Below are 21,657 nucleotides of genomic sequence, written 5' to 3' on the forward strand. Positions count from 1 at the left end.
TCAAGGTGTGCTAAGGGATCATCTTAAGCTAACTTAAATGATTCTTAAATAACACATAACAATGTCAATGTACTTAACAACATCAATTCGCAATCAACCAAAAATTACAAGTTACAATTAAACATTAGTTGTCAACTTGAAATTTAATGCGAAATCACATAATGGAAAACTTGGACATCTCGTCTTGGACTAAACCAAGATCAATATGGTTATTCCGGGCATTAACCCGCTGGGAAGACCACCCTAGTGGGAACTATCTCAATTAGGGAGAACTCATACCTCCCGCACTAAAGTCAAACTTTAGCCATGTCACTTGTAACACAATGTCCAAAGAGAATCCAAAATATATCAAGTTCAAAACTTATATATCATAATTTAAGGCATATAAACCACCTTTCATGCATAGGTATCTTTGAAACCACACAAACCATGTCTTAGGGTTCCAAATCTGAATGGCATAATAAATGACAAGTTCTTAACATGATATAATGTGCAATATAATACTACAAACTCATCAATTTAAACCATGCCTCAACAATAAGCTTTATATACTAGATTACAACATTTATAGTATTAAGCTTCTAAAATAATTACAATCACTAATAGTGATCAACTTGAATGTAGAATTATCATCACAATAGTATAGTAATTCAAATTAATAAGAGTTATATACAACATCAATAATCCTACACAAGATACATACACAATATGCATGCTTAAATCAAATAAACCCTAAGTCAATCATAAGGATTTCCTATAATATGCAAGACTATCATATTAGAAGCATGTACACAATATATATTAAACCCCAAAGGATTATAAAACACTTAAAATATAAACATACTACCACCCCTACCTCAATAGAGAATTGAATCTCCATAATCCAAGCAATCAAACACTAAATGGAAAACAAGCTTAGGGTTAATGAAGAGGAGAATGAGAGGAAACTTTTACTAGTTAAGGTTCTTAGTCTAAGATAAATGGAAGGGCACCAAAATTGAAGAAGAAAGCTATTAACCAAGCTTTTCTCCAATGGTGGCTAGGTTAGAACTTTGAAGAACTAAGGAAAATGAAGAGGATAAGTGAAAAATGGTGAGTGGAAGGGCTAGAGATCCTCCACTCACTATGTGCTCTTATACTACCTCACACACACACACTTGCATGACTAAATCTTGATCCTACACTTGTCACAAATCAAAGGCTCTATCCTTAGGCTTAATCTCAAGCCTACACTTGTCAATAATCAATGGTTACATGTGCACTAATCTAAGGCCAACACATGGATGAATCTCCACCCACCAAATGTCAAGAAGTCATGGTGCCAAGTCTCTTCACCTAAATGCCAACAAATGGTTCCATGAGAGTGTGACACTTGTCACACTTTCCAAAAATTACAAAATGGTCCTTTTTCAAATTATCCTCCAAAATGAATTTCAAAAAGGTCCCCAAAACGAAAAATAATTATTTTACATAATTACACTAAAACCCCAAAAGTTATAAATAATTACACTAAAGTATGCATTCATGCCCTTTACAAGAAAAGTACTAATCTAGCATGCTTTTCAAGAAAAGTAAAAATACCAATGTCATGGAAATCAAATATCATGAATGCATGCAAAATCGGAATCAAAATCGAGCACAACAAATGAGGTTATGTACGGAAAAATGAAAAAGGACAAAAAGACGAAAAAAAGAAAAGACAAAATAGGAAAAAGATGAAAAAAGAAAATCGCCGAAAATTGGAAAGGAGGAAAAAGACCGAGTTATTACAAAAATTGCTTGATTTGAGAGTCCAATACTCCTTGTACGCCTTGTGGATGCCATTTAGGAGTAAATTTTTCGAAAGATCGATATCTTGCTTACACTTGTGGTCTACATCATCCTGATTTTGTGATTACTTTGAGATTCACTCTAAGATTCTACACTAGCACAGGCGCATACTAGCATTCATTTGTGGGGTACATGCTTTGTTGATTATTAAATTGGTTATATCCCAATTGGGCTAGTAGTGCATTGAAAGCTTTCATTTTGATAAAGGTGGATACCAAACCCTTTTCATTGAGAAGCCGGGATTCTATCCTCATCAAGCACTGAATTTCTCGCGCCAAAAGCTGGAAGACCCAAACTCTAGGTTAATAATTGAATCTTGCTATAAAAAAAAAAAAAGGAGAAAAGTTGCAAAAGTAATAAAAAAAGTGAGGATTTATCTCAAAAGGTGAGAAGTGGGAAATGATTAGATGGAGGTTGTTTTAATTTGTAACCTAATTGATTTGAGTTTGTAAGTTCTTAAGGGTGTTTGAACACCTAGTGCCCTAAAACCGTCTGGTTTGGGAGTCATTGACCTAACGCTCGACCTCATGGATCGCTAGAAAGTTAAATAGATCAACACATTGCACCACTTCCATCTTTGATCCTAAGGGTAGTAAAAAAAAAAAAAAAATCGAGTGAAAAAAATAAGCGCACCTAGATCAATAAAGCTTAAATAAAATGTTCACTCTTTGTTTTGATGATCGGTAGTAGATTTGTGTGCTAGTTTGAGGGTAAAGATGTGTCATTTCTTTAGTTGGCAAAGATAGCAACATATTTGATGTCGGTCCACTCAAAAATGATTCTAGTGTTATTTTGATTTGCATGATCATTTTTTTGATGTGTGGAGGACCATACTTGTTTGCTTGGTGTTGAGATTTTGGGAGATTGCTTAGAAAGAGTTAAAAAATTGCATACTTGAAGTGGTTTTCTCCCAATACTTGTTTGCAATATTGGTGCCTCTTTTTGTGATAATGAGCTTAATGTTTGTGGGTATCATTTTTGGAAACCACTAGGGGTAACCTAGGGGTTTAAAAGGCTTGTTGCATATGCTAAATGCAATCGTGTTCCCTACGAAAGTGGCGCTATCCATTTATTGTTTTCTAGTTCATACTTGTATAGTTGTTCATTTCATTCCTTTACTTCGTAATTCATTATTAGGGACTAGCAATATTTAAGTTTAGGGGTGTGATGAGCGCTGAAAAATGCGCAATTAAACCCCTTAAGCTTAGGTATTCTAGGACCTTTATCTATCTTATTTTCCCGTTTTAGACTAATTTCATGTTATTGCTCTTTTTAGGTACTTATCCCAAAAATAAGTTAATTCAGCCAAATAAGAGCTTAAAGGAAGCAATCTCAAGCTGGATGGAAAAAAGGAGCAAAGTGGAAGCAAAATGAAGCAAAGTGTGGAGATTCAGCATGTTCAATCGATCTCAGCAATCCTTCGATCGATCTTGAGTTAATCGATCTAATACTTCAAGATGGATCCAAGCAATTAGTGTGATACCCCTCGATTCTAGAGCCACGGGTGATCAAGTCCGGGCACAGATCCGAGGGATACCAAACAATCAATATGTAATTGAACACAGAATATAAAAAAAATGAAATAAGATAAAATAATAATAAGCTGATAAGAATTCTAAATACGAAAAATCCTTCAAATAAAATTTTAATATAATTTAAACCTTCCAATCCTTACAACTTGGGAATCCACCAAGTGGACCCCTAATAATCCTCAACTGTAAATGAAATACAGAATTAAAACCCAAGACTAAAATAAGAAAGAAACTCCTATATAGTCGGAAGAGTGAGTGTCTGTATCTGCATCACCACGATCAAACCCTAAGCCTGGTACTCACGAACACCTGAAAAATAAGGGTGGGTCAGGCCCACATGCAAGTTCCATACTACTACAATCCATACATAAACCTGATACGCAGATACATCCTAGATAGCTCGGCAATAGCTAAAATAGTCCATATAGATATAGATACACACTATAGGACGTTCACTAGTCCAATAGGTCTGTCTCAGCCTGAGTAGAGATACCATGCAAATCGCACATACTGTGGTTATGTGTATCTAGACCTACCAGGGAACAACACCTGTGTCCAGTTGTCCATCCTAGGCGATATACGCACCCTAACCATGGTCCTGAAACTCAAGCTCATACCATGGCACCATAATAATATGTATATAAAGTCCGTATACTCCTAATACAAAATATCATTCATTCTTTGTAGTGGTCTGATATAAGTATAACAATCCATCCAGAAACCAAAGTAGGTCATTCAATTCATAATTGATATGACACAAATATGAGTGGGACTGAACCTTTATGGTAAATTCACACCTCAATCCAGAATAGGTAGGTTATAGTGTTTGAACTAATCCATACTTAGTATGCCACCGTCCCATACCGGTGCATACCATCCTCCATCCAATATAGTTGACAAATTAATAATAAATATTCATCAACCATACTCCAAAATAAACATAAATACAGTCTATTATATGTATGACCAAATTATGCATCCAGTATATGATTATAATCATAAAACTTCCATTTAAATTGTTAACGCATTGATAGACAATTTAAACCATCCATATCCATCCAATTGACAAAACAGAAATTTCAATAGTTCATCAATTAACACCCACACCATGGTATAATGACTATCAGAAATATGAGCTGAGCACATTATACTAGACATCCCTAACCATACTCTCATACTAGTTCATTTAAATTATTAAAATAAAGAATAGGAATGAAAATCCTCCTTAATCCCTGACCGCATGAAAATTATCGTTTCATTACATGACGTCCTTTTTAATTCATCATGTTAAAACCTGTGCTTGACATAATATGTCAACTAAGAAGTCTCACAACACATTATATACAACCCCAATGGTATTTTATACTTACCAAAATAAATTGGTTAAAACAAACTGGCAAATAAAAACTCCTCCACTTCTGACAACATGCAACAATGTATTTAAATTACATGACGTCCACAACCACAACCCAACCAACCCTCATGGAACTTAAATATATCACAAATATCTTTGGTACAACATCCCTAAAATATCTTTCAATTCAGTCCATTCAATTAGCTAACCAAACTAGAAATTTAAGACTTTCTCCTTCCTGGACAACATGCACTTTAATTTTTTTTAAAAAAAATTCATGATGTCCATTTATATTAACACACTAGCATATACTAACTAATTTATGGTTTTAATAGGTTAATTTTAAATATCTAAAACCCCACACCACTTTCCATTAATTTCATTTAAGCCCCTGAAATCAGAAAAATTACAAAAACGCACTTACTGTGCATTACCAAAAGTGGAGTCGGCTCCATTATATTTTGGAGCTTGCTCTATCCTCTTGGAGTTGGCTCTATAATAGTTTAGAGCCTGCTCCATCTCAATGGAGCCGGCTCCTTTGAAAAATGGAGCCTGCTCCATTATCTGAACCTCCGTCTTCTTCAATTCCGGACACTTTCTGACTTTCCGGTTGCCCCTGTTCAAGTTCCTAACCCACTGTTTTAAGTTCCAGACCATCCCAACTAATTATAAGAAGTAGTTTTTCATCACTACATGATTCAAAACAAGTGTACATTCAAGAGAAATCATGGTTAAAACAGGTACATAATCCAACCGTAAAAGCAGTCCTAAAACAAATTCAATTTCATGCAATTAAATTCCTTTAAATTCAAGCACATTAATTAAATAAATTTTACTGTCCGTTTAAGTCTTAACAATCCTAGAAGCTTCTCCAATTCCAATATGAATTAATTGACAAAACATAAACCATAAACAAAACAGTTTATGCTTCCCCTGTTTGCCCTCTCTGCTATCGGCGAACTCCATCCTTCGGTTCTAAATTTTTTTTTTTAAAGTTTACAAGGTTCAATCAGAGTCTAAACAACCCTAGAAGCCCTTTATGTTCCAATCTAAATCAATTGACAAAAATCTAAACCGAAAACAACACAATTTATGCAAGAGAACTGAGACCAGTTAATTAAGCGTGCAACAGGTTACAGTCTGATAATCTTGTATCAACCTTCCATTTTAAAGTTAAATTAATTTCCTGGAGACCATATAGAATGCACAGAACACAAGTTTACAGGAAGGAGATAGAATGAAACTTGCCTTTAGGTTTCGGTTTGAAACCTTACAACGTCGTCTATGGAGTTTTCGACGAACGGACGACTGGCAACCTTCATACTGCTCAGTTCCAATACCACAATCCATCCACTCCTTCCTCCTTGATACAACCTTCAGGTCATGATTGAACTCCTAACTGGTGGCCCATATAGTTTCCTCTCAAAACCATTATGTGTGCCTCTGTTTTCTCTCTCAAGAATTCTTACGTGCATAGGTTTGTTTTTAACCCTAGCAGACTTGTAAAGTTAAATATATAGGCTACCATAAAAAACTTAACCCTAATTCCTACCTCCTATAAGTCGGCACCCATAATTACATAATCGTAACGCCCTAAACCTAATTAATTAATTATACGTAAAACAAATAAGGAAAGCAAATAAATAATCACTCAAAACACATAAATAAATTCAAGACAATAAATAATTAAATACATATCCACTATTCACAATTAAATAATATTAATTTAAATACACACTATTAATCACTTAAGAAAAACAAAACAACTAAATCACATAATTAAATCAATTAATCAATAAATAAATAAATAAATAAAAATCCCAATTTTATCCCTTTTAAAACTAGGGGTAGTATAATTGGCCTTATCCAAAAGATCTCAGCATGTTCGATCGATCCAATAATTCTTCGATCGATCGAAAATATTCGATCTTATCCACATCTACCACCCCACCTACCACTTTTGTCTCTTTCCCAAAATATCTCAGAGATTTGTCTTTATTCAAAAAGGCGCCGCCAAGGATGATCGATCTCTGCAGTATTCGATGGATCTCACCTAAGTTCGATCGATCTCACCATAGTTCGATCGATCGAACCTCCTCAAGTTCGAAAAAAAATAAGTTCCAGCTCATTAAAATTATTTCATGGTGCAATCATTGAGAGGAACCCTTGTGCACGAGTCCAGACCATTGGGTGTGACACTTGTGCCACCTATATAAAGATTTGAGCTACTTTTTACACATATACTTACACATATACTTAGAAACATTCTTAGAGAGGAAGAAAAGAGAGGAGGAGAGGCTAGAGATATATTCTTGGGAGTTCTTCCATTCTTCTAGGGTTTCCATCAAGAAGGAGGTCATTCCTACCATGGAGATAGCCCTTGAGGGTTGGATGGCTACTTCAATGAGTGGTTAAACATTTTCTTGGGGCTAGAGTTAGCCCTAAGCATGCCTTCTAGACTCTAATGCTTTGTATTTTGAGGGGATTTGTGTTGTAATCTTGTTTTAACAATTATTTTATATATGAATCTTGTTTATTTAATGATTTGTGTGGTTTAATACTTCTAATTGATCATTTCATTTTATCCATATGTCTATGTATGTTATAATAGATGTTCATGTGTTTATCTCTAGTTTTTGTATTATTGATGCATGTCTATTTGTGTTGATGCTATGGATCTAAAGATTGTCAAAGCATAGTACTTAATATAATACTACTGTGGTTTATTTGATGGTTCATACTCATGTCTTGATCGATTGTGCCTCTCCTTTAGTTTATTTAGTTTAATTTTCATACCCTTAGCTTAGTTGTAGTGTAGTTACCTTAGTTGTTAGATAGGAGGACAATCCATGCTTATTGTTTGATGTTCCATGCTTATGAATACAAGTAGTATTATTCTATAACCATGTGATGTGTTTGGATTGTGAGTTTAAATGAAGGATTAATGGCTTAGTTTGATATATTGTGCTATTCACTACGTTGCTTAGACAATATATGCTTAATTGGTCATCCATGCTTGTTGAACAATCAATCATACACTCTCAAATTGCAACACATTTTTTCCCTCATTAATTATACATTGAATGTCTAAAATGGTGATATTTAGTGGTGACCTCCAAACCCCAAGACCTCACTCTCTTATTTTCTCTAAATTTCATTTAAATTGCTTATTTTACATTGATCCTGTGTAGTTTAGTTTGTAATATAATCAACCAAACAATCCACTTTTGATCACTCGACCTACTAACCTATATATTGTTTCCATTACTAGTGCATCCACAATCCTTTGAGACGATCCCTACTCACCCTAGTTATATTTTTAGTTAGAGGTAGTAGTGGCATTTATAAATTTAAAACTTGGCTACACTATTTTGCACAAATTTGGTTGTACATCGACGACGCACGCCACCGCCTAATCCCAGCCCATCACCAATTGCCGTCGTCGCCACCACCTACACAATCCCAATCATCAATTGCCGTCGCCACCCATACAATCATCGCCTCTCAAACCCACCACCATTCCACGACCTCTCCCTTAAACCCAGATTTTTTTTTCCCCCTCCAATTCTCCTCTTTCTCATTTGTCCTTTCTTCGTTCTCTCTTTTTCCTTTTATCGTCCCCAACCACAGCCGCCACTAATTCCACCAAACCACCCCCAACAGTATTCTTCTCAAGGAGACCATTGAGAGCCGCAAACAACTGGACTCACTGCGCTAAGAAAAAGGGTCTTTGGAATCGGAGCTAACATGGTCTGAAACGGAAAAGGGGTCATGTAGGGCGAGTTGACTCAGTTGCAGGACGGTATAGCACGACTGGAGTTGGAGAGGAACTTGGTTTCTGAATTTGTTTCTGTGCATGTCAATCAACATGTTGAAGTGATTGCGGAGGAAAGAAATGGGTTTGTGAAAGAAAGAGCAGAAATTGAAGGGAGATTGCAGAAACTAGAGAGAGAAATAAGGGAGGTTGTGAGGGAGGAGAGTGAGATTGAGAAGGGGAAGAGAGAAAGAGAGTCTGAAATTGGGTTGTCTTAGATGTAACAGGATCATTAATTAATTATATGATATAATAGCAAATCTAATTAAAGGCATAAAAAGTGCAGATAATTGCTCTCTCTGGCAACGGGAATGTTTTTGCAATTGTCGCCGGCACTGATGCCATTGCTCTCTCCGGCGAAGAGAACAAACGCCATCACGGATGCCTTTGCTCACTCTAGCGAAAAGAACGCCATCACGGAAAAGAGAACGCCATCACATGCCTTTGCTCGCTCCGACAAAGAGAATGCCATCACGGAGAAGAGAACGCCATCACGGATGCCTTTGCTCGCTCCGGTGAAGAGAACGTTATCACGGATGCCTTTGCTCGCTCCGACATATGCCTGTGTGTATATATATATATATATATATATATATATATATGTATGTATGTTAGCAGATAGAGAGAGAGAAGCGTAGATTGTGTGATAGGAAGAGATATAAGAGAAAAAATGAATAAAGGGTTCTTGTGTCATTTTGCATGGTTTGATATTTTGTAATATATCTGAATTTAATATGGAAGGGTAAATTTGTCTTTTTATATGACTTAAGGCCGTGTTTGGATGAAATTTTAGAAGAGGGGATGTCATTATCCAAAAAAAAATAAATAACTTTTATTTATATGTTATGCCAAACTTTAAAGAACGTGATTGTACTTTATCCGAAAACATAATAGGACATATCAGAAAATGTACTATCACCGAACACTCAACGAAAATATAATAGCGCAAAGAAACATGCAACCAATTAAAACGTACTGTCAACCAAAATACTGTATAATAGAGCAAAGAAACATGCAATCAATGGAAATGTACTGTGAACGAAAGTATAACAGCCTCTGTCATATTGAAACATGCCACCAATGATAGCATCGGTCATAAATAAGCATGCAACCAATGAAAATGTCCACTCGATGAAAATATAATAGCCCAAAGGAAACATGCAACCAAAGAAAATGTAGTGTTAACCAAAATATAATAGCTTGTGTCAGAAAGAATTAAATAATTTTACGGAAAACAGTGAATTTGTAATAGAAAATAGCTATCCACCGGAACGCATATCAGAAGAAAACACGCAATCAATAAAAATGTAGTGTCAACCAATTAAAATATAATAGTGTGTGCAAAAAAGAATTGAATAATTTTAGTGAAAACCCAAATATGTAATGAAAAATAGTTGTCACTCATATGTATACCGATTACAATGTTTTAGGATACATCAATTTTAGAACCATGAACTGACTTTTTTATTTATAGACATTCTTATATAGCTATTAACCATTTACTCTCCAAAATATCCCACTAGCTTATTTACAACCTTACAAATTACTATCTCTCTAAAACACTGTATATATACTCTATCTTGTAAGCTTTTCAATAATCTTTGTACAGGACTCCATAATCTTTGTATAAACTCAAAAATTATAAAAATCAAATCTTCATTCAGGTGGGTAATCTCGTGCTCACCTTTTTACATGAAAAAGATGAGTGTACGTATTCATCATTTTTTTTCATATGTATTTAAGAGATAAGTTATTATTATTATTATTATTTAAAAAAAAACAAATATACATAGACTCACAATATTGTTTCAGCTCACTCAAAGAATAAATCACATCATATAGATTAATCAATTAATGACAATTGCTTAGTATAATTTTACAGTTACGTCCATGCAAACCATACAATTGATTTGGAGAGACATCGCAATATAATGCAAACTATGACTATATGACTGTTTATTTCTATTTTATTACCTCGGACACAATTGTTATTTGATTAGGATTGATTGACCAATTATTTTTTATATTTTTATTAGGATAAATTACAGTGACACCCTGTAACTATTTCATTGATTAGGATTGATTGAACAATTAACCATATTTTTTATATTTTTATTAGGGTAAATTATAGTTGTATAAATTTTTTCTTGACTTGTAGTATTTTGCAATAAATCCACTTTTTAAATTTTGGCCAAAAAAATCAGGTGTTATTTAATAAACTCAATTCAACGCTTAATTGTTTGTTCAATTAAGTGTGTTTAATAATACAATTCGAATATCACTTAAAACGCTAAGTACCATTTAAAATTAGATAAAATTTTAAGTGAGACATTATTTATCACTGAATGCTTAAAGTTGAAAATTTTAAAAAATATTAAAAATATTTATTTTTTAGTTACCACTTAAAACATAAGTACTTCAAATACTTCAAATTCAACTCTGAAAAATTTTAGTTTTATAGAACAGCACCCAATAACGAAGGAATATTACTTTTTGACTTATAGCCAAACATACCCTCCCAAGTCAATGAGATGTTTTATGCAATATTATTATGTCAACCAATTATATATAAATATAATATAATAATTCGCATAAAACCTCCTTTAGCTTGGTGGAGGTATTTTAGTAAACATAACTTTCAAATTTAGTTGGATTGGGTTTCTAGAAAAAGAATAATAATTATTTTTATAAAAAAAAGATTTACTGCAAGATACAAATTTTCTGCAATTCACCCTATTACATGAGATTGAGATTGAAACTTTGAATTCATCCGGGATACATTTTCTATGATACCATTTCATTTAAGGGAGGAATTAATTATAATGATAACTCTTGAAGTTTATTATAATAACAACCAAACACAAGTGAAGACTTTTTTGAACAAAGATATTCCAGGTAGAAATTCAATCCAAATAAAGTTATGAAAAGTCAAGATTGTCTTTTAATATTTTATTATTTTTAATGGTAAAAAATCAAAACTCTTAAGAGACCAAATAAGCCTTTATTGTGAGGACGAATAACCACATATATTGGCACCACCACCCACCGTCACCGTCGCCGCCGCCTATTTACTTTTCTTCCTCGCTGTCTACCCAAAACCACCTAACCTACCTTCCCAAAAAAACAAAAAACCACCGAACCACCCACCACGGCCTCCTCTCTTCTCTCTCTTTTTCCAGCACTTCTTTCCACCTCCACATCAAACACTTCTTTTTCTGGACCAAACACGCCTCCAAAAACTGCCAAAACCCCAACCCAATTTAAGAATTTTCGCTACCTATGCCACCGACGGCTGCAAAAAAGATGGCGGTTGAGACACCCACAACCTTTGGCTTGAAGAATTCGATGAAAACATTCACGGTAGATGAGATCGATCGGGATGAGAGAAGATTGGTTCGTTTGGAACTTCTATAAGTCTCTCTTGGGCTTCGGCAATAGAGACGACTAGGGAGTTTAGATTGGGCTATGGCAACTAGCAACGGCCACAGCAGTGATGCGATTCTGATGTCTACGACAACTAGGGTTATATATATATATGTGATGTCAACAATTGGGATCTTCATACTATATTATACAATATATATGTATGTTGTAGGCATCGCGGGTAGAGAAGAAGGAGAAGGCGTCACCAACGAGGATCTTGTATCGGAGGTCGAGGTGTCCTTGGAGGAGAATCATTTCTGTGTCAGGGCAATATATATTTGAATTGATTGCAATTGTATATATGTGTATGTGCTTATATATATAAGAGAAAAGAAATAGAGAGAGGAAGAGGTGGTGGTCATGGTGGTAAGAAGTGGTGAGTGTGGGTGTGGGCGGCAGTGGTATACTGGTAGACTTGGTAGTTGTTGCTTGAGAAAAATGAGAGAACATAGATAGAGGGGAAGAAAGGGAAAAGGGAAAAGGGAAAGGAGAGTGGAATGTTTTTTTGATCATGATGCACTCTTTGATCCATCCGATGCGCCTAGTGGGTGTAAGGGCTAAATTAGTCCATTACAGTAGCTACAAAGGTTAAATAGGTAATTTTATAATTTAAATAGTTTAATTTAAAAGTCAAAGGACAATAAAATCTTTTTAGCTTGTGTTAGACGGGGCTAGTGCGTCTTTGTTCATTTTATTGAGATGTTAACTTATATATTACTGTTATTATAATAAACTTCAAAAGGTATCAATGTAATTAATTGTAAAAGGAATTTAAAGTTGTATTGGACTTGTATATTATTTTCTTCCTAAAAGCAAGTGTTCCTTTTGAGAACCATGACAATTTAATTTACGAAAATGACGTTTTTTAAAAATAACATTTTTTATGTAATAAAAGAAGATTAATTAAAGTAAGGAAGTAAACAAATCTTTTGTGAGTAACGTAAGCAAACCACAATTGCAAGGTAAAAATAATAATAAATTTGTTTAGAAGTTTCACGATACAAAAACAATGAATTCAATTGAGATTTCGCACAACCTCTTAACTTAATTCAATTAATAAAGATATCAAGATAGGTTAATGTAACTCTCTGCCTTTCACTTAAAGCCAAAATTTCCACCCCTACCTATTTTCTCTCTCCTTCCTGCGTTGAGATAGGAATTGGAAGGATTTACGTTCCTATTATTCAATGGGACCCTCCACGCAGTGATCACTTTGACACTGACATGGCAATAATCTATTAATTTGTTGACTTTTTTTAACCACCTCTACTACCTATTAGCTTGAGGCCTCGATGAGCTTGGGTATACTGTCGTGTAATATTGCTCAGTCAAATCCGAGAATAATTTGAAGATCAGATCTCATTTTGTTTTCTCATTCCGTAAAACTTAAATGTGAATTAATTTTTCAAGTAGTTATCATCATCGTCATCATAAAATATTAAAATATTATCCCTCTACCTCCTGGTTTAATTTCTATTGCTACAGCCGAAGATGGTATCAAGGTGTGAGATCTTCTTGGAAATCCTGATGGCAATCTTGCTCCCTCCATTGGGAGTCTTCTTTAGACATGGTTTATGCAGCGTATGTCTTCTCTCTCTCTCTCTCTATATATATATTTCTATAAATATAATACAATTTTGTATCTAGATATACTTAATTGGAGACATAGACCTACATGTGAATGCATAAATTAATTTACATTTCTTTTTCTTTCTTATTGCAGTGTGAGTTCTTCATTTGCTTGATATTGACTCTATTAGGTTACATTCCTGGAATAGTCTATGCGGTCTATGCCATTGTGGTTCATCGTGATGCATTCCACGACGATGTGGTTCTCATTGCCTAGTTTTACTAGCATTAATTTTTTCTTTATTTATCATCTTCTTGGACAAGCTATATCTAAGCCAATAATTTTAGACTCTTTCATTACTTGTATGTTGTTGAACCAATTTTATGCATGTTTGGACTCGATCTTAATTTTAATTGATTGGTGCAAATTGTCTATTTATATTTGGATAATTTTAATTCATTGGTGCAAATTGTCCATTTATATTTCGAATTTAATTATGATTTTGCCTTTTAACTTTTTAAGCTTTTTATTTTGTTTTGTTTTCAAGATATCTGGTGTTTGTAATATGGAAATGTAAATTAATATATTGATAATTTATTAATTGCGTTTCCGATGTATATTACACCAAAAAGAGAGATCACTAATAGGTGATATATCTTGAAACTAGTGCAAGAATATGTATGTATATATATGGAAACTCCACTACGGATTTAAATAAGTTAAATACGAAAGGGCCCATAATTGTAGTTATTTAAAAGTTACGTGGAATTGAGTTCGTCACCCCTTTTATAGGATGCAATAATCATTAATTAGAGTTTGATTGATCTATCAAACTCTGATTAATGATATTATTATCCCTAAAAATAATATTTAATTATTTATAACAAGTTAACAATCATATAGAATTGAAATGTTAACCGATAAAACAACAGTCCATCTCTCTAAAGCCCCGCGGACTTTCAAATTGTAAATTTAGTTTTCGAGAACTAGATTGGCTGGGGTTGTAAATGAATTGGGTGGCCAATTTGTACTAGGACATAGGAATCATGTTATATGGATTGACAGTAATATGACATGATTATTACACCGTTAACAAAACACAGGACGGTATATATAAAATATTTAATAAATGAATTAAGATTTGACACGACACTAATTGACACGACAAAATATATTTAAGTTATTTTTTATACGAACATAACACGTTAGTTATACGAGTTACTTTTAACACAAACACAATGCGTTTACATAATACGTTTAGTTAAATAAATCATAAATGGATTGACGAGTCAAATATGAATATGACACATTTAGTTACGTTGCCAAAGTCAAGTTGATATAATTACGACGCGATCGCGATTCAGCCAAACCCAAACCTACTATTCCATGTCATGTTCAAGTTGTGTTAGCTTGTTAGTGTCAAATATTGCCACTCCTAAAACGAACTAAACTATTTATGAACAATTTGGATCTTATTTATTGAAAACTTAACTAGAGCTTGTTTGTTAAACAAACGAATCAAACTCGAGTTCAATTTATAGGCTCGTTTAGTAAACGAGCCAATTCTAAACAATGTTAGGCTCGACGTACACATGAACATAAACTCGTGAGGTTCCTATATGTTCGTGAACATAGACTTGTACAGGACTCACATAAACTCATGTAACATAGGTTTGTGTAAACTCGTTTCAGTTTATGAACGAGTCAGAATGATCTTGACCGCAAGTTCGAACGACTTTTGTTATTAAACGAGTCAAATCAGGCTTGAGCCCACAAATGAACAAGCCAAATCTGAACAAACTCAAACTCGTCTCCAGTCAATTCATTTGCAGCTCTAACTACTATACTATTGGTATAATGTTTATTTTTTATTTTTTATAGTTACAGTTGTAAATTGTCTTTCTTTTCTATGGTACTCTCCCGTACAGTCTCATCAAAATGACACATTATAATTTTTTACATAGAAGTTGTAAAACTTCATCACAACAACTGTAGAAGTTTAAACTCTGAGAGCAATGCAATGGAAATTTTTTGGGGTTTTTCCACTTGGACCATCAATCTTCTTATTATGAGAGTGTTGGGCGAGTGAGCCATGTCACGCCATTGGTATTCAATAAAAATTTATCACTCACTTAAATTTGTCTCTCTCAACAAGTTGTATGCAAGGTGCATCCAAAAAGGGGTGGGAGTTGAGATGGTTGGAATTTGTAGGTTATTTTTACTATTATACCATTAATTAGGATTAGGCTTCGGAGGTGCTAGAAGCCCGAATCCGAATTATAATGTTATATTATATGTATTTTTATTTTAGTCAAATTGTTCAAAGTTTAAGGTTAATTGTTTATATTTTAGTGTGTAGAAAATAGATGTGCACAAAGAATTGGTAGAATTGGTCGGAACCGAATCGAACTGATGCTTTGATTTCGATTTCAATTCTGGTTCCAAATCTGTAGAATCGTTGACTTTCGGATCGTTTTGGTTTGAGACCATTTGAAACTTAATCGAACCGAACCGGTTATATATTATATATAAATATATTATTTTTTAAATTATATTTCTAGTCAATTTCATCCGGATTTTGTTTATTTCTCAAGAACCCTTCATTTTCATATTGATGCAATGCGAAAACGAAGCATATGCTTGGAATGCAAATTTATTGGAATGTCTTAAATGCATTTTATTTTCTTAATTTTGGATAATTTTAAGTCATGGGTTGATTTAATTTTGACTCTTATTGTCAATAAATTTTCTCTTGGACTTTCTATATCTAGAACTTGATCATCCAGATTTTTTTTTATTAGTCTAGAAATCTACATTTTCATATTTCTTAAACTCTTTTGCAGCTATAATTAAAATGTTATCTGATTTTCAAATTTTATATAATGGGAACCATAGAACCGAATCAAATCTTTAGGATTCGGTTTGATTTATATTGACTAAAGTGAAAATAGGAAGAAAATAAAAATTTTAAAAAAGATTTAATATGAAAAATAAAATAAAAAATAAGGCCTTTCTATATCCTAATGGTGGCTGGGCTTTGCAACCGCCTAATAAGTCGCCTAGTAAAGTCAGTCACCAACAACACATCTTTATCTGGAGACGACCCTAGCCTTTACTTGACGGTCTGCCCTAACTTCATCTGTTTTCTTCTTCGTTAAGAATCTGAAATCAAAAGTGTGGTTCTCTGTCATTTGATATTCGACCCTCTCTCTCTCTCTCTTTCTCCTTCCTTTGAATATGGCCACGAGATTGGAGATCTGCTGCGAAATCCTATGCGCGATTTTGCTACCTCCTGTTGGTGTTTGCTTCAGACACGGTTGTTGCAGCGTAAGCTTCCATTCTCTCTCTCATTAGATATACATCTCTTTGTGTATATACATACATACACTGTATTTAAATTTGGTAATTATCTTTGCAGGTTGAGTTCTTCATATGCTTGCTGTTGACAATCCTAGGTTACATTCCGGGAATAATCTACGCTCTGTACGCGATCGTGTTTGTCGATCGCGATATGTACCGTGGCGATTACTATCACCAAGTTGCTTAGTATTCGTTTTCTCCACCATTTCCCTTTTGTGTGCTAATGCTTTAATCTCTGTTATAATGCTCAGATCTGTATTGAACCCATTCACTGAGTTTAAACTTAATTTTATTTAATAATTGAACGTCTTTGATTACTATCTTTCTGCATTGTTGCTTAGAATTTGAAAATTCTATAGATATTCCAGTACAATTATATGTGTATTCATACATATAGTTTGATTGTGGATATTTTTGTTCTGACTGATTTGAATAATTTATTAGTTTATGATGATATCAATACTTGAAATCACTCAAACTACTCAGTGGTTAAGTTAACAGCTGAAGCTAAGTTATCCTATGATCAGGTTGCTTAAGTCTATTTAAAGTTGTGGGGAAGTGGGGTTGATGTTATGTTTATCCTGTGATCTGGTTGCTTAAGTCTCTATTTCAGTTGTCAGGAAGTGGGGATGTTATGTTTTTTACTGTTTGATTTTTTAAAATTATAAAACTTAACCTAAGGAAGGCAATTAATTGTATAGAGCTAAATCAACTTAAGCTAAAGAGAACAAAAATATGGGATTCAGAAATTGAATTTTATTCTCCTATATTTTGACCAGCCAAATAGAGGGTAAGACGACCGTTCTGATAATTAGATATTGTGGTGGTGGGGGGAGGAGGAAGGAGTAAAGGTATGAAGCAATGAAAATTTAGTAACCCATAGAGAAACAATTGTATTGGAAATGTTTAAATGGAGCCTTTTTTTAATATATATATATATATTATTAAAAATAAATGTTGAAATTTATAATGTAGTGTTGATTTATAGGTCAAAGGTCAAAACTTAAGTTTGTACTTCTTTTGGATTCAAATCATATAGACCTTTTCTAATATGTTATCAAATTTGGATTCAGTTAGTATTATGTTGGATCTTTCAGATTCTATTTGAACTTAGATCTCCTTGTATACAATCGGATTATTGATAGCCCTAGTTGAAGTATATAGGTTTTGGGAAAATGTGTACTTTTTTGTTGGTCTTGAAGATTATAGGGATTGGAAATGCAAAGATTAAGCTCTTAACTCTCTTTGCTTACTTATAGTTGTCTTCCATTTTCTGTTGCCTAGCCCTTGCTGAACTTACATGCTTTGGTGGGTATATTTGGATTTATTTGATTGAGAAGTTAGGTTACTCATTTGAGGTTTGATTTCTCGTTTGGGATTGAGGTTGAGGTTGTTTAGGAGATATACAGGATTTTTATGTCATTTTATGCTTAATGGCATCCCAAACTTCTTCAACTTGTAGCCATAAGTAGCATATCCAGTCTATGTGAGTCCTTTTCAGGTTCCTTGGTGTTCTCAATTGTTTTCAATTAAAATTTTTTGCAATTTATGGAGTTCATATTATTTCCCTGGAGAAGTTTTTGATGCTCTGTTTGTTTTGCTGGGAAATGCACTTATGAAAGGTGAAAGGCGAAGATCTGTAATGTTTGAATATGCATATATCTTGCATTCAAACTCATTTATCACAGGACTACAGGAGAGACGAGTGACAAGATATTTAGTATGGTAGTTTCCTTCATTGTAGTTACTTTGTTAATTGTAATGTTTTTGAAATTAATTCTCCAAATCTTGTAAATTCCGCTTTTGGACTGGCCAATAGTCAAGACTGCACATGTTTCACACTTTATCATTGCTTTAAGGTCCAAGAGCATCACTAGACTTGATAATGCAGTATCATATGACAGGGTGTCTCCACTATATATATAGGCACCTGGGTTTTGCCCCTAACTTCAATTATTCAATTATATGAACCTTGTATGAGTTGGCTCAAATTTCAAATATTGCTAAGGAACAAATTATAACAAAAAAATTTGAACTTTGGTGTACAGTTCAAGTACCTATAGGGACATGAAATGATGGAGTTTATTGGTAGTAGGGCTACCCTTGTTGTGTAGCTATGCTGTTGGGCCAAAGAAAAAAGAAATGACACAGAACTTAGGCTCCAGAATTCCATTTGGTATGAGGTATAAAAAAGAGGGGTGAAAAGGATTCAGCTGGGCCAAAGGGAAAATCATTCCCTCTTGTCTTCCTTTCTTTTCGTTTTCCTTCTTATGAGATATAGAACCTCCGATCTTCACGGCCCTTTCCTTCTCCCTCTCTTCCCTCCTATCTAAAGAAAATTAGGGCAAGACCTCAAAAATTGCAGTTAATTTTACAGTAAGCTAAAACTGTATACCAATATCCTTCAACCCATTCTTTTCAATTCCCAAAATCTAATTAAATCATGTAAACAGACCTGGCAGATCATCCTGCATGTAAATTTTTAGTTCTAAAACGGATCTTTTGTTTATCAATAGGAAACAGAAAAGGATTTGTTGTTTGATCTGATTTGATGAGGACCTGCAGTTTTTCACAATGGGACTAGTCTTTAAAGAGAGGCACAGCACATGTGATCAGTCAGATCACCTAGTGATGGGGCATTGCTCTCTGGGAGATGTCTCTTCAGCAGAGAGTATATGATTATACCTTGGTTAGACTTGGGAATGCTGTCCAGAGAGGCCACTTTGTTAATTTGTAACGATGACTAGCAATGTTTAAGTAAGGAGCTGTGTAAGTCTAGAAGAAAGTAGTAGTAGTTGGGGGATTTAAGGTTTTGTTATGGTCGATGATGATGAATGCATGTATATATTTAGGGAATAATATACATGACATTTCAACAATTAGTATCCAGAAGATGATTCTACTGACTTGTTCATACGAATCTTGTTTACATGGTCAGAATGTGTGATCATAATTCTAAATGACTTGTATTATCCAACCTGAAATTGAGTTTGAATGTTCAAGTTCTCTGCCTTGTAAAAATGAATGCTCTGGCTATGGGTTTTATCTTTTTATTATGCCTTAGAGGCTGTGCCTAGTTTTTTATTCCTCTGTGGTGCCAGGGGTCCTAAACTAACCACCCTCAATGAAGTGATAGTGTAGCTTTGCTGCTATGTTTTTTCTTCAATGTTATCTTTTTAGGGTTTCATTGCTAATAGAATTGATATACTTCCCTCCAAGATGGAGGAGAACCTCAAGGCCTCAATAAATGCAATCCAATCCTGATCTATAACAAGACTTATCGAAATTTCCTCTGTTCTGGAACACCCTTGATTCAATTTGGATTCGATCCATCTTTTGCATGTGTTGAGTTGGTATAGAAGGGATCCATTTTCTTACATCTGAAGTTGCTTCTCATTTGATGCTTTGCTATGTTTCCGGTTTAGTTGAAGTGCTTAAAGAGGGAAATCAGCATAGATATTGAAAGTTGAAAGATGAGGTTCAAATTGTCCAATGTTGTGCATTTCCAACAATATGTCTAGTCAATAAAACTAAAGTTTTACTTATAATGATAGCCCATCACAGACTACGTAACTGTTGTTAAGTTACATGAAGTTGATTGGCAGCAACCAAGCACTGATGTTGAAAAAAAAATATTGGTATTCATATTGGGGGTGATTAAGGCTATATAGCAAGGAACACGTGCGTTTTATACAAGGCCATCAACCTGGGGTTAATTCATTGCTCGGGAGACAAGTCCAACACCAGAAATCTTGTTCGGAAATTATGTCTTGCAGCTTTGGTCGATATTTGAAGGGTTCATCCTTCTCAAGACAAGACAGTTGGTGGGAAGCTCTTCCCACCTATTATTATTGCTCAGTAAAGGATTCCATTAATGCTAGGCACATCCTTGGGGAATGGGATCTTCATCTTCCTATTGAAATCCCCAACTCGGCATTTGGTTATCAACTTCTGCCTGCTTAACCATTGTTGGCTCACGGGTGGGAGTTGTTTGTGCTTTGTGGCAGCAACGGACTAGTTTTGGCATCTTTCATGCTCATGGGTTGCTTTGCGTTTGGGCTTACCTACTTAGATTTGCTCTGGGCTCTGTCTCTGCAACTGTTGGCTCTAATTGAGTCCGTATATTATTACTTTTCAAATAACTTCGGTCTCAGTGGACCTAATTTTTTTTTTAGTTGGACTTAAAATCGAACCTTATAAAAATTTAAACGAGAATTTGGTAACAATAGTTGTTTCGTGTTGAGTCGTATAATCTTTCTCAATAACAAGTGTCGCTGTTTTGACTCAAGTTTTTTGCAACACAAATCTTGGATTTCTTTCACTTAAACATTAATAAAACCATTTTGCTATCAAGAGCCACCTCAATAAGGCATTTCAATAATTATTTAAAATAAATTATATAGAACAAATCTTTTATCTTTAAATTTAGATTATAAAGACTTGTTTGGTAAAAAAAAAAAATGAGGTGGTTTTCTGCCGGATCATGATATTTTAATTTAATTTTTCCATTTCTATTTTAAAAAAATCCCAAGATAAAAATTATGTACCTTATCAAAAGTTTGTTGGGAACTTGAATTCTAAACAGGTAGAAAAAACAACTGATAAGTTGTCAAGATTTTTTATTTTATAAAAAAAATAGACTCCTGCATGTTTCACAAAATATCATTTTATTATTGATAAAAAGTAAAACATACAAATTTAAGAAAAAAGGTGGGTCCCACGACTACTCACTTTCTGGTGGGCTTCAACGTTATCTAATCTGCTGACTCGATGC

At 34.0% G+C, this 21,657-nt stretch overlaps 1 protein-coding gene across 1 annotated transcript; it reads left to right on the forward strand.

Annotated features, from left to right (window-relative positions):
* Window positions 1-16,574: 16,574 nt before the first annotated feature.
* LOC132277905 (UPF0057 membrane protein At2g24040-like) lies at window positions 16,575-17,205 on the forward strand. Its single transcript, XM_059779745.1, has 2 exons — window positions 16,575-16,850; window positions 16,942-17,205. The coding sequence occupies exons 1-2, from the start codon at window positions 16,761-16,763 to the stop codon at window positions 17,068-17,070; spliced, it is 219 nt and encodes a 72-aa protein (XP_059635728.1). The 5' UTR covers window positions 16,575-16,760; the 3' UTR covers window positions 17,071-17,205.
* Window positions 17,206-21,657: the final 4,452 nt, after the last annotated feature.

The sequence above is a fragment of the Cornus florida genome, unplaced genomic scaffold (assembly GCF_030987335.1).
Source record: "Cornus florida cultivar Cherokee Brave unplaced genomic scaffold, ASM3098733v1 CherokeeBrave_3.0.0_Hap2_Chr10, whole genome shotgun sequence".
Classification (NCBI taxonomy): Eukaryota; Viridiplantae; Streptophyta; class Magnoliopsida; order Cornales; family Cornaceae; genus Cornus; species Cornus florida.

What these genes read in the sequence shown, in the direction of transcription:
- LOC132277905 (XM_059779745.1), top strand. Translation starts at nt 16,761, where the DNA reads ATGGCCACGAGATTGGAGATCTGCTGCGAAATCCTATGCGCGATTTTG. An exon ending in TCAGACACGGTTGTTGCAGC is followed by an intron (nt 16,851 to 16,941) that starts GTAAGCTTCCAT and finishes TTATCTTTGCAG; the next exon opens with GTTGAGTTCTTCATATGCTT.